The sequence below is a fragment of the Entamoeba nuttalli genome (assembly GCF_000257125.1).
Source record: "Entamoeba nuttalli P19 unplaced genomic scaffold asmbl_2843, whole genome shotgun sequence".
Lineage (NCBI taxonomy): Eukaryota > Evosea > Mastigamoebida > Endamoebidae > Entamoeba > Entamoeba nuttalli.
The window spans coordinates 1-13067 of NW_008575642.1; the positions used below are offsets into that span (position 1 = coordinate 1).

The window sequence follows — 13067 nt, forward strand, 5'->3', positions numbered from 1 at the left end:
CATATTTAAAAGTTTTAAAGAAAAAAAAAGAAAAAAATATAATAAAATAAAGAAAAGAACTTAAAAAAGAAATAAAAACAAAAAACTTATGACAACAACAAATGAAAAGAGAGGATTTAATCTTTTAACAGAATTTTGTAAAGAAAAGAAGAAACAAGTTGAAATAAGAATCATGTATAATGTAGAAAATAATTGTTTCAATGTAAATGTTTTAATTGACCAAACAAGTGTTATAAATACTAATTATGAGAAAATAGAAAATAATTTTAATGATATTATTGCACTACAAACACTTGTTATAATAGATAATTTTAATGCAAGAAAATACAGTGATTTAATAATGGGATTAAATGAAGAACCATTACCTAAATTGAGAGATACAGTGATTTGTCCAAAAATGCCAGAATCACTTTCTATTTTAGTAAAACCTAAAACAAAAGAAACAGAAAGAAAACCATTTCGATTGGATGAAAGAAGAAGAGAAGAATTTAATAAAAGAGAAAATCTTCCAATGGCAAATAGAGAGGAAAAAGAAGTTGAACAAACCATAGAAAGAATATGTTCTCGAATAGGAAGATCATTAGAACTTAGATTTAATGAAATTAAAGGAGGGTATGAATGTTTTGTAAGATTAAATGAATTTTCAGCAATAGCAGTTTCAGACAGAAAGTATGATGCTAAATGCATTGCTTATATGTTACTTCTAAAAAAAATTTTTTCAAATACTCGTTCTAATGGTGAAATAATGAAAATTGTTAGATCTCAGCAATTATCTGATACTTTAATTTCTTTATTAAATGTTCGTCTCCCAATGTATGTACCACCATTACAACAACAACCTATGATTCCACAATACCCTAGTTATTATTCTACATTCAATTCATCTACTAGTTATATTCCACAACAAAATCAACAATATTCATACAATCCATATAAATGAATGAAGGAGAGTAAGAGAGAGGATATGTATCTAAAAACAAAGATAAAAAAATAATTAATTAAATATTTTGAATTACTAATTATAATGGTTTTACAATGAGATTAGGCAAATTTGATTTATTAAGAATTGTTATTGTATTTGATCGAGAATATGTTAAAGTACAAATTGATTTTGGAAGTATTAAAGGTTGTATTTCACATTGAACAATTTTCAAATCTTTTAATGTACATTGTTCATTACTTTTTATTATCAATTTACCACATCGTGCAATATCAACTTTTTGAATAAAATTAGGAAGTTCTAATTCATTAATTTTTGGACATTTCCATAAGGTTAATGCAGTCAGATGTGAAAGAGTTTTAATATCAATAGAATTACATTGACAATCATTTATAGAAAGGTTTTGTAGTAATAAAGGAAATTTTAAATTTTGAGTTAATTGACTTGTAATAGTTAAATATTGTAAACTAGTATAATGGTTATATTGTAATTCATTACAACCAGATAATGAAAGTCTTGATAAAGCATTAAGTTGAATTGGAGGAATAAAAGTTTGAATAGCTTTAATCTTTCTAAGAGTTGAAGCAAATGATAAATTTAAAAGTTTATTGCGAGAAACGAAAATAGATTTCATTGTAGATGGACAATTAAATGATTTAAGAACTGGGTTATCAGTTAATTCTAATTTTTTTAATTGAGCTAAGTTAGTATCAATAAATGTTAATATTTTACAAGAACAAATAGCTAACATAGTAATTGTTGTTGGAATAATTAATGTTTTTAATTCATTACATCGAAATAATTTAAATTTATGAAGAGAACATGATGTTATATTTGGAAATGAAAGTATTGGAGCACTTGAGAAAGTAACATCATTAATATTAGTTGGAAGCATTGGATAAGATAATGTATGTGCAACAGAAATTAATTTAGTTAAAGGCAAATTTAGTCTATGAAGATTTGGGATTGTATGAATGATAGAACGAATACAAGTTAATGAACTAACAGTAACTGGTAATGTTAATGAATCTATTGAACATGATTCAATAGTCACATTTTCCAAACAAACGTAAGTAAAATTTAATGGAGGTAAAGAACATTGATGAAGCTTTAAAGTATTAAGAGAAGTTGGAATAATTAATTTATTTATACAATTTAATCCACTAATAAGTAATGAATGAATTGAAGTACAATTAACAGAATAGATATTATGTTCAATACTTTGATTACAAAGAATATGAAGATTTAAAGGACGAATATATTTATGATGAAGATTTTCAATAAAAGTATCATCAGAACTGGTAATTGTTAAATATCCAAAATGATGTAATAATGTAACATATTCAGGTATCTCTTCTAACATATTTGAATAAATACCAATAACAACTCCAATTTGATTTAATCTATTTAATAATGAAATATGAATATTTCCTATTTCATGTAATTTACATATGATTTCTTTTTTTTGAAGTGTTTTATTTTTCTCTAATTCAATAACAACTTCTTCTAAATTACTTCCAAAACATTCTACAACTATTTTTTGTAATACTGGAAGATGTGCTAATTCTTCTCCATCAAACACAGATGATACAACACTTTCTTTTGAAATTAAAATATGTAATGTTCTCAATGCTTTACAAACACTTAAATCAACTCTAGAGTAATGATGTGTTGTAATATATAATTCTGAACACATACCCATCCATCGAATAACAGAATCATTATCTCTACTAACTAATAAAACTCCACTAATATAAACAACACTTTGAGGAATAGGTATTTCATTAAGAATAGTTAAATTACATTTAAGAGTTTGTAAATGTGGAAGAAATCTAGACAACCTTTCAAGAAAACTTCTTGTAGGTTTAGTATCAGAAATTTTATATGGAATAATATGTAACATTCCAACTGCTTCTTTACAAGTATGAGAAATACACATAAATAATTTAAGGTTTTTCGTTGTATCAAAATATAATGCAACATTCATAAGATAAATTGCTTCAAGTTTAACCATTGTATAAGAATTACAATTTAAAATCTAAATGAATTTATAGTTTTTCCTTTATTTTTTCTTTTATTTTTTATTCTTAAAAAAAAGAAAAAAAAAAGGATTTTTCAAATAAAAATTTAATTCAATCAAAGAAATCATATTTTGATACCTGACAAGAATGCTACTAATGAAAAGTCTTCATTAAATAATTCATCTACTGGTCCCCACATCTTTTCAATTGTTTCTTTTAAATTAGTTAATTCATTATAATATTTAGAAAGATGTTTCATCATTTCTCTAATATGAGTCCTTAAAGTAACTTGAGTAATTGTAATAATAAAATCATAATTACGAGAAGTATTTAATTCATCATTTAAAAATTTAAGAAAAGTATTAAGATGTTGATAGTCATTATTTGATAAATTTCTTATTTCTAAATCAATACGAGATGAATTTAAACTCATTAAATATGTCAATATTGCTTCATTTGATTCTGTTAAATGTAAAATTAATGTTGATTCCATTAATGAAGGTTGATTTGATAATAGTTTTGAATCTGCTTTTAAAGGTTTAAAGATAGCATCAGAATGTTGATTAATTGGAATAAAAAATGGTATTTCAACTGGGTTTAATCTTGTTTGTTCAATTTGCATTTCTTTTCTAAGACGGTCTAATTCTGGTAAATTAATCCATTTAGCAATAGGATTATCTGTTGCTTCTAATAAAATAGTTGTTTCACGTATTTCTTGAGTTTCAGTTTCCATTTTAACGTTAATATCATCATAACAATAATTCTTGATATTAGTAGAATCAGATAATTCACTTTTATAAAATTTAATATAATATGGTTTACTTGGAGCATCAAGAAGTATATTTGAAAAGTAATCTCTTAAATAATAAACTTGTAATTCAAATGACTTAGAAAGATAACATACAAAAAATCTACCATCTGCACTTATGTCCATAGAAATAACTGCTGAACTAAATCTTACAACATCAACTATTTTCATTGTAATAATATCATAAACTGTCAGACATCCATTTGTATATGAAACAAATACAAAATTACCATTTGTATTTAATTTAATATTTGATGCTATTCCTCTCATATCTGTTTGACGAATTATTTTTCTTGTAGTTAAATCAAGAATCATTAATTCATTAGAGGCAGTTGTAACAGCACAAAGATTATTCTTTTTATTAAATGAAAAATGAGTAATTCCACTTAAAATATTCACAATAGTATCAATCAATTCTCCTGTTTCAAAATCCCATAATAATACTTTACCATCCATAGATGAACTTATTAAATACTTATTATTGGAATCAACTGCTAATCCTGTTATTTCCATTTTATGACAATTAAATATACATTTATGTTCTCCACTTTGAACATTAAATTTATCAATTAAACCTTGAGAATTTCCTATACAAACAAAATTTCCACAATGTGAAAAACAACAATATGTTGTATGACATATTTCATTAAATTGAACTTCAAGTTCAGGTGCACTTGAGTGTTGAAATTTTTTATTAGGATTTCTTTTATCAACAATAGAACTCCTCATTTTATTATCTCCTATTCTCATTTTTACAATATCCCATGTAACAGCTAAATTTTTTCCATTATGAGTGGTGACAACAGTGTCTCTTAAAAGATAATATCTTTCATTTACATCAATACAATTCACTTGATTTAACTTTAATGTTGATTGCTCTACTCCCATTCTTTTTGCTTTTATAGAAACTTTTTGTGAAAATTCTTTTGTTAACATTGGATTAAATAAAGAACTACTTCTAATACTTCCATCAACTGATCCTGTAATTACATTATTACCTGTAATCTTTACATAAATTGGTTTCATTGGATGACCACATCGTTCTCTAATTAATGCAGGAATTAAACTACCACTATTTGGATCAATAACATATTGTCTAATAGCATTATCATCTCCTACTGAATAAAAATGTAATTCATTTGGAAAAGTAATAAGAGTATGAACACGAGCAGTATGATGGAATAAAGATCCAACAATAACACCAGTTTTAATTGAAAATATATTAATAAACCCATTAACACAACCAACAACTAAGAATAAATCATCATCTGGTAATCCACTAATAAAATTAAGTGCAGTAGGTTGATGAGAATTTATAAGTGAACATATTTTTTTATTTTGTTTTAAGTTAAAAATTTGAATTTCACCTGACTCTAAAGCAATTGCATGAATATCAACATCTGGAGACTGTGCAATTCCAACAATTTTTTCTGGAAATTTAAAAGTGAATAAAAGTTTTTCAGTATTAATATTCATTAAATATAATTGATTTTCACATGTTAATGTAATTTTATTTAAGTATTCTCTTGGATGAAATATTGTTGGTGATTCACATGGAAGTGGTATTTTCTTATAAATTTCATGTGTATCAATTGTAATTATGACTAACCTACTTTCTGTTGAAATAATTAAATGGTCTCCAAAAAGTAATGATGATGAAATTGTTCCTTCAATACTCACTTCATTAAATGTTTGAACTTCTCCTTCAAAATAAACTGAGTGTTTTGTTACTACTATTGCTTGATAATTTCTCATATAAACTGCCATAACACGTTCTTTAAATTCTTGTGAACGATATAAAAAATCTAATTTATGTGTAATATCATATGAAATAAATGAATGTTCTACTGGGACCATTAAATGTAATAATTTCCCAACACTACAACATGCTGCTGGTTGATTTCCAGCAAATAATCCTAATGTTCTAAAACATCTAAGTAAATTAGATTGTGTAACAAAATTCTCAGTCATTGAATAATAAATTTTAGAAGTATATTAACCCTAATATATAGGGTTGTATTACTTAATTCTTATTGGTTCAAAAACTACTTTTCATTTAAATTAAGAAATTGAATTATAATTCATCTTTCTCTTCTTCTTCTTCATCTCTGTCTCTTCCAAAATTATCTTCTTCTTCATTCTCTTCTTTTCCTTCATAAAAATTTTCATCAGCTCTATGATGTACTCCTCCATATCTTCTTAAAATTGGATGAACAATTTGTTCTAATTTTTTATACATCTCTTCACATTTTTCTACACTTGGATGCATTTCACGTTCTAAGAAATCGAGGACTTCATCAACTCCATCTAAAATAGTCTTTTTATCACCTTCTTGTAATTTATCAGCTAATTTATCTTTATCAATTACTTCATCTCTAACTTTATATGCATAATTTTCTAATTCATTTCTTGACTCAATCATTTTTTTTGCTTTGTTATCTTCTCCTGATCGTTCTTGAGCTTCTTTAACCATTCTTTGAATTTGTTCTTCAGTTAGTCTTCCTTTTTCTGATGTAATAGTAATTTCTTCTTTCTTTCCTGATTTTTTATCTTGTGCAGAAACTCTTAAAATTCCATTAACATCTACATCAAAAGTAACTTCAATCTTTGGAATTCCTCTTGGTGCTCGTTTAATTCCTTCTAACATAAATTTCCCTAATAAATGATTGTCTTTAGTTAAACTTCTTTCTCCTTCAAATACTTGAATTTCAACTTGTTCTTGATTATCTGCATGGGTAGTAAAAATTTGACTTTTCTTTGTTGGCACGTGTGTTCCTCTTGGAATAATTGATGCCATAACACCTCCTGCTGTCATAATACCTAATGTTAATGGGGTAGCATCTACTAATACAACATCATTTGTTCCTTCACTATTATTTAAAACTGCTCCTTGAATAGCAGCTCCATATGCAACAGCTTCATCTGGATTAACATCTTTATTTGGTTCTTTTCCATTAAAGAATTCTTGTAATAATTCTTGAACTTTTGGAATACGAGTAGATCCACCAACAAGTACAATTTCATCTACATCTTTTTTATCTAATTTTGCATCACTTAAAACCATTCTAACTGGTCCAAGTGTTTTTTTAAATAAATCAAGATTTAATTCATTAAATCGAGCTCTTGTTAAAACAAAAGAGAAGTCAAGTCCTTCCATTAACCCTTCAATTTCAATTTTTGTTTGTTCTTCGCTACTTAAAGCAATTTTAGCTTTTTCAGCTTCTTTTCTTAATTTACTCATTGCTCGTGGATTATCAGAAGGATCTTTTTTAAATTTCCTTTTACAAATTTCAACTAAGAATAATGCAATTCTTTGATCAAAATCACTTCCACCTAAATGAGTATCTCCTGATGTTGCAATAACTTCAAATACATTATTTTCAATATTTAATAATGACACATCAAATGTTCCTCCTCCAAGATCAAATACTAAAATTTGTTTCTCTCCTTTAAAACTATTTAATCCAAATGCCATTGATGCTGCTGTAGGTTCATTAACAATTCTTAAAACTTCTAGTCCAGCAATAGTACCTGCATCTTTTGTTGCTTGTCTTTGTGCATCATTAAAATAAGCTGGGACAGTAATAACAGCTTTTTTAACTTCTTTTCCAAGATAATCTGAAGCAGTTTTAGCCATTTTATGAATGATCATAGCACTTATTTCTTCTGGTGAATAAATTTTTTCTTCACCTTTTAAAGTAACTTTAATGAATGGTTTATTGTCTTGATTAATAATATTAAATGGAAAGATATGTAAATCTCGTTGAACTTCTTTGTCATCATATGTCCTTCCAATAAGTCTCTTAATCTCAAATATAGTGTTCTTTGGGTTTTCTGTTATTTGATTTCTTGCTGCTTCTCCAACAAGAATTTCATGATCAGTAAATGCTACAACTGATGGTGTAATTCTATTACCTTGATCATTGGCAATAATTTCTACTCCACTGTCTCTATAAATACCAACAGCAGAAAAAGTTGTACCAAGGTCAATACCAATAATAACATCGCTATTTTGTGCAAGAGAACAAATACAAAGGGTTAATAACAATATTAACATTATTTATTATTATTTAGTTTTTTTAAATTTTATGAAGAATGAATTATTGTATTTATAACATAATATTAACAAAAGTCAAAAGAAGAACTAATCTTAATATATTTATTCTTATATTTATGCGTTCTCTTTTCTTTTTATTAATTGCTTTGGTCTTAACTGTTTTTGCTGAAGATAGTTTTGAAACAGAAACTAACTTTGATTTTGATGATGATTATGAAGATGATGAATTTGATCTTGAAGACGATGATATGGAAGAAGATGATGAAGATGAATTAGAAGATGATGAAGATGAAGACTACGAATTTGATGAAGAGGATTTTGAAATTAATGAAGATGGTTATGAAGAAGATGACGAAGATGATGATGAGGAAGAAGAAGATGATGATGATGAGGAAGAAGATGAAGATATTAAAATTGTTTCTGCTGGTTATCTTTAACTAAATTATTCAAAATATTGATTTAAAGTTAATTTTCATAAACAAAAATAAATAAAAATTAATTGTCATCATAAAGTAAAAAGAACTTAAAATAAATAATATATTATGTTCAACTTTATTATATTCCTTTTAACAATTACACTTATTTCTGGAAATCAAGACTTTTATTCATTCCTTGATTCAGTTGACAATGAAATTGAAGAAATTGAAAATGGCAATGATGCTTTTAGTGATATTAATAATGAAGAATATGAATTAGAAGAAGATGATGATCAAATTCCAATGCAATTTCATCCAGTAAAGATATAAATACACATTTTTGTTATAAGAATTTAAATAATTTATTTTAAATAGTAAAATAATTAACAATAAAACAATAATTAAAATAAAAAAAAAAAAGAAAAAAAAACATAAAATCAAACCAATTTAATGGACATTATTTCATTTCCTGCATATGTTGATATGTCATTTATTATTACTTGTTGTTTAATATGTATTTCATTGTATTATTTAAAGAAACCTAAATTATATTTTAGAGGATGTGTATTAGCAATAACAGGAGTGTTATTATCATTTATTGTAGTATCAATTTGGCAAATAATAACAATTTCAGATATTAAATTAATTGCTATCTTTATTTCACCAATAGTTTTAGGAATTGTTATTGGATTAGTAATATTATATAAATTTAAAGTATTTCAATTTCCATTATTTATTTGTACATTATCATTATTTGGTTCAATATCATCATTTGTATTAATTACAGGTGATTTTTTAACTCCAATTTACTTTAATCCATCTCAAAGACCAAAAGATCAGTTATTTTATTTATTAATGGTAGAAGTTTGTATAGGAATGTGGTCAAGTGTGTCTGGAATAATAGGTTATTCAGTAGTCATTTTTAAACTTCTTAAATTACTTCCTCATTATAAATTAAAAATACCTTCAAGAAGTTTCTTTGTTGTTTTTACATTTATTTTATCTATTATTTTATCTTCATTTATTATTTTAGTGAATGATAATACTGCTAAACTTGCATTATATTGGACAACTGCATTATTAATAGCATTATGTTCATTTATTACAATGATGGTTGATCAATCAGATCTTTCTATAATGATGGGTATTTTACAGTCATTGAGTGGATGGACTGTTGTTGCAGTAGGATTAATAAGAAATAACAACACAGTAGTATTTTGTGGAAGTATTGTAGGAATGTATTTTATAGTTACTTTACTTGATTCATGTCAAGCAAAGAAAATATCATTACTTTCAATGATTTTTGCAAATAAACTTACCTCAAATGATGTTGATTTTTTAAAACGTAAAATAGATATTCCACAAATTGACTTAAAAGAAGTAAGTGAAATGTGTTTAGACGCACAAAATATAGTTATAATACCAAGCCATTCATTAATTCAATCACAATCTCAAATCTTATTAAATGATTTAGTTGAACTATTAAAACAAAAAAATAAAAATGTAAAAATTGCTATTCATCCAACAATTGAATTAATGAGAGGATTTATAGAAATTCTTATGGTTGTTGGGCATATTGACTCAACTACTTTTTGTTCATTTGAAATAAATAATAATTTTTCTGATGTTGATCTTGTCTTAATTTGTGGTGATTGTAGAATGACACCTTATTCAAAAGCTAACTGGAAAAAATTTGAAACAACAAAGGCATTAAATTCTATTGTTTTATCTGAAATTCAATTAGTAGAACAAAATGAACAAAATGTTTATTGGTGCCATTCACCATTATATACAGGTTTTGAAACATTAATTAACAATTTGCGACATGACAACTATTAATACTTTTATCAATCAATTACTATAAGTTATTAATTTTTTTTATTATTAATTTTTTATTTTATAAATATAATAATATGTTTTGTATAACATAAATTTTTATATTTGGGGTTCATTGTTTCTTTGTATATTTCATGGTTATTACTCTTTTTTATACCTTTGATGTTTATGTTGAGGTTATTCATTTTCATAAGATTACAATAAACTATTTTTAATATTAAGTGTGTTGAGAGAATTAATGTTAATGTTATTATTCAAACTTTTTATTAATAAAACATTTTAAATATATAATTTTCATTTTTTGTAATGTGATGATATTTTTTTTAATGATAAATGACTGTTATCTGAATTTAGTATTCATGTTAACGTTACAATAGTCAAAAAAAAATTAATTTTTTTTATTTTAAATAAGTAGTTTAACGAATCAAGTAAAAAATGTCAAGAATAAAAATAATTATATGATAAGAGTAGATATGCTATTTTAGTCTGACGCAATTCATTTTCTTCTTTTCAGTTATAATAAAAAGTTATTTTAATATTAAAAGTATTTAATAAAAGAAAAAATTTTATTTTCAGTTAAGTAACTAATACGTATTTTCTTTTACCAAAGAAATATTCTTGTTCAATACTTTTTTTCATTTAGTTTATTAGTGGGTAATTACTAATAAGTGATTTATTATTTAGAGTCTCTCACTCTAAATGAACTACCAAAAATGGTAACTAAAACAATTTAAACCAAAAATTTTAATTAAAATATTCGAATACTTCTCTATTTTTAATTTAAAATCTTGTTCAATAAAGTCATGACAGTTTTTGAGTGACTAGAGTCATCTAAAATAATTTTTTTTGGAAATAACTATTTCATTTTCGATAAGTTATATTTATTTTCGAAATACAAAATATGATGATTTATTACTAAATATGAAACGCTTTCATTTTTTTAAAAAGTGTAAAAAAGATGCAGTATTTAATATGAAAAATGTAAAAAAGGCACATAATAGTTTTCTATTTATAGATTATCAAAAGAAAAAATAGAAACGATAAAATAATAGTAAATAATAATATTAAGAAATAGAATATACAATTGATCAATTGACTTCTTCTAAGAAGAAACGAGCGAAAGGAGATGAAGGATGTTCAACAGGTGTTGATGCAAAAGAATGAACATCGACATTTTTTGTTTGAACGAAATGTGATTGATGGAGTAATTGATTAACTGAATGACGTTTAAATGCAGTAGGAGCAAGAAAAGGAATAGGTGATTTTTTTCTAAGTAAAGAATCGTTAGAAGGAGAAGTATCAAGTCTAACAATTTGTGAACAAATTGAAGGAGAAGGTGTTGGAGAAGATATTGGTACAGAAAAAGGAAAAGGTAAAACAGAAGAGAAACAAGTACTTGGAGGTGATAATAAATCAGTAAGATCTGTTTGGTTTGGTCCTTTTAATTCTAATGCTTTAGGAAGACTAGATACTCTTTTTTTATTAGGAATTAATGAATCAAAAATAGAAGGATAGAAAGTATTAATTGGATTTAAAGAATATTGACTAACAATATCATAAATAATTGAAGTAGAATGATCTAATTTTCCTTTACTAATAATAAGTTTTCTTGTTGTAACTACTTCTTTTCTTATTGGTTCTGTTATATCAATTAATAACTTAGAAAAACTTTCCAAGAAATCAGCTAATGTTGCTGATCTATCAATTAAAGGAAAAACGAATTCTGACATACAAGAAATATTATCATAAAATCCATCTGTTACTGTGAGAATTTTATCACCTATTTCACTTTTTATTAATAAAAGAACTGACCCTTTTAAATCTGGAAAGTACTCGTTTGCTGCTCCAAGACTACCTGAACAATTTTGAATTTCTTTAATTTTTGTTCGATTAATTCCACATAATGAAATAGCTTGTTTTGATTTCATTTTAATATAAAATGCACGACAATCACCAACAGAAAGAAGTAATGTAAAAGGTTTAATTCCTTTTTTACTATTTTCTACATAAATTGTACATGTAACTAATAATGTAGTAATACCAATATGCATTGGGGATTGTTTTTCTTTAATAATCTATTTTTGATTAACTCATTTATATGTAAAAATAGATAATGACAAACATTATAATGTGCATGCGCAAATGATTCAACTAATATCCGTGCAATATCAGTAGTTGTTTTTGCCATTTTAATTGAAAGTGATAAATAATCTAAACATCCTGAAACAGCACTAATAGCTGCTTTTGAAGACTTTTCTCCCCATCCACAACCATCTGCAATACATGAAATAAATGCATTTTTATATCTTAATACTCCTGCTTTATCACAAACTGGATCACCATCTTTTTTATTATTAACAACTGCATATGTAGAAAATGTTGTCATTGCAAATTCATCACTTGAACGAATAGTATAACTAAACGTTGGTTGAAAACTTTTAGTAAAATCTCCTTGAATTAATTGTATTTTCTTTTCTTTAATACCCTCGATCATTTTTTTAAAATATTTCGAGAAATACTTTTGAATATGTTCAATTGATGGAGCATTCATTTAATGTTTTTAAGATTAAAGATTTTTCTAAAGAAGATAAAAAAATCTCTGTTTTATTATTTGAGACAAATCGTTGTTGTTCTTACAAAAAGTTAAAAACTTCAATTTTTATCATCTCATTTATTATTTATAAATTATATTCCTTTTATTCTTTTTTTATTTTGATTTAAATTTTCTCATCTACCCCTTCTCTATTTTTTTTTTAGGTTTTTGCGATAATCATGACTAAAAATTCATCTCTTTTTTTTGTTTTCATTCAATCGAATATTTTTTTTTAGATAATTTTTTGTTATTATTCATTATTTTTATTTTTACTATTAATTTTATAATTATAGTAAATAACAATAAATATTATAATAATTGAAGATATTAAAAATGTATTAAAAAAAAATAAATAGAAATAAAAAAAATAAAAAAAATAAATAGAAATAAAAAAAA

General features: G+C 24.9%; 8 protein-coding genes across 8 annotated transcripts; 4 read left to right on the top strand and 4 right to left on the bottom strand.

Moving 5' to 3' along the window:
- Nucleotides 1–88: 88 nt before the first annotated feature.
- On the top strand, nucleotides 89–940 carry ENU1_044410 (hypothetical protein; the record flags this gene model as incomplete). The annotated part of the gene is made up of 1 exon (XM_008857645.1): nucleotides 89–940. The coding sequence occupies one exon, from the start codon at nucleotides 89–91 to the stop codon at nucleotides 938–940; it is 852 nt and encodes a 283-aa protein (XP_008855867.1).
- Nucleotides 941–1019: 79 nt separating this feature from the next.
- Nucleotides 1020–2954, bottom strand: ENU1_044420 (hypothetical protein; the record flags this gene model as incomplete). The annotated part of the gene is made up of 1 exon (XM_008857646.1): nucleotides 1020–2954. One exon carries the CDS (start codon nucleotides 2952–2954, stop codon nucleotides 1020–1022), a length of 1935 nt encoding a protein of 644 aa, XP_008855868.1.
- Nucleotides 2955–3085: 131 nt separating this feature from the next.
- On the bottom strand, nucleotides 3086–5740 carry ENU1_044430 (WD domain, G-beta repeat-containing protein; the record flags this gene model as incomplete). The annotated part of the gene is made up of 1 exon (XM_008857647.1): nucleotides 3086–5740. The coding sequence occupies one exon, from the start codon at nucleotides 5738–5740 to the stop codon at nucleotides 3086–3088; it is 2655 nt and encodes an 884-aa protein (XP_008855869.1).
- A 103-nt stretch (nucleotides 5741–5843) lies between these two features.
- Nucleotides 5844–7826, bottom strand: ENU1_044440 (heat shock protein70, hsp70A2, putative; the record flags this gene model as incomplete). Its single annotated transcript, XM_008857648.1, has 1 exon — nucleotides 5844–7826. The coding sequence occupies one exon, from the start codon at nucleotides 7824–7826 to the stop codon at nucleotides 5844–5846; it is 1983 nt and encodes a 660-aa protein (XP_008855870.1).
- A 116-nt stretch (nucleotides 7827–7942) lies between these two features.
- ENU1_044450 (hypothetical protein) lies at nucleotides 7943–8263 on the top strand (the record flags this gene model as incomplete). Its single annotated transcript, XM_008857649.1, has 1 exon — nucleotides 7943–8263. The coding sequence occupies one exon, from the start codon at nucleotides 7943–7945 to the stop codon at nucleotides 8261–8263; it is 321 nt and encodes a 106-aa protein (XP_008855871.1).
- Nucleotides 8264–8368: 105 nt separating this feature from the next.
- Nucleotides 8369–8572, top strand: ENU1_044460 (hypothetical protein; the record flags this gene model as incomplete). The annotated part of the gene is made up of 1 exon (XM_008857650.1): nucleotides 8369–8572. One exon carries the CDS (start codon nucleotides 8369–8371, stop codon nucleotides 8570–8572), a length of 204 nt encoding a protein of 67 aa, XP_008855872.1.
- A 120-nt stretch (nucleotides 8573–8692) lies between these two features.
- ENU1_044470 (pyridine nucleotide transhydrogenase beta subunit, putative) lies at nucleotides 8693–10081 on the top strand (the record flags this gene model as incomplete). Its single annotated transcript, XM_008857651.1, has 1 exon — nucleotides 8693–10081. The coding sequence occupies one exon, from the start codon at nucleotides 8693–8695 to the stop codon at nucleotides 10079–10081; it is 1389 nt and encodes a 462-aa protein (XP_008855873.1).
- A 1085-nt stretch (nucleotides 10082–11166) lies between these two features.
- Nucleotides 11167–12629, bottom strand: ENU1_044480 (hypothetical protein; the record flags this gene model as incomplete). Its single annotated transcript, XM_008857652.1, has 2 exons — nucleotides 11167–12153; nucleotides 12201–12629. The coding sequence occupies 2 exons, from the start codon at nucleotides 12627–12629 to the stop codon at nucleotides 11167–11169; spliced, it is 1416 nt and encodes a 471-aa protein (XP_008855874.1).
- Between the last annotated feature and the right edge of the window lie 438 nt (nucleotides 12630–13067).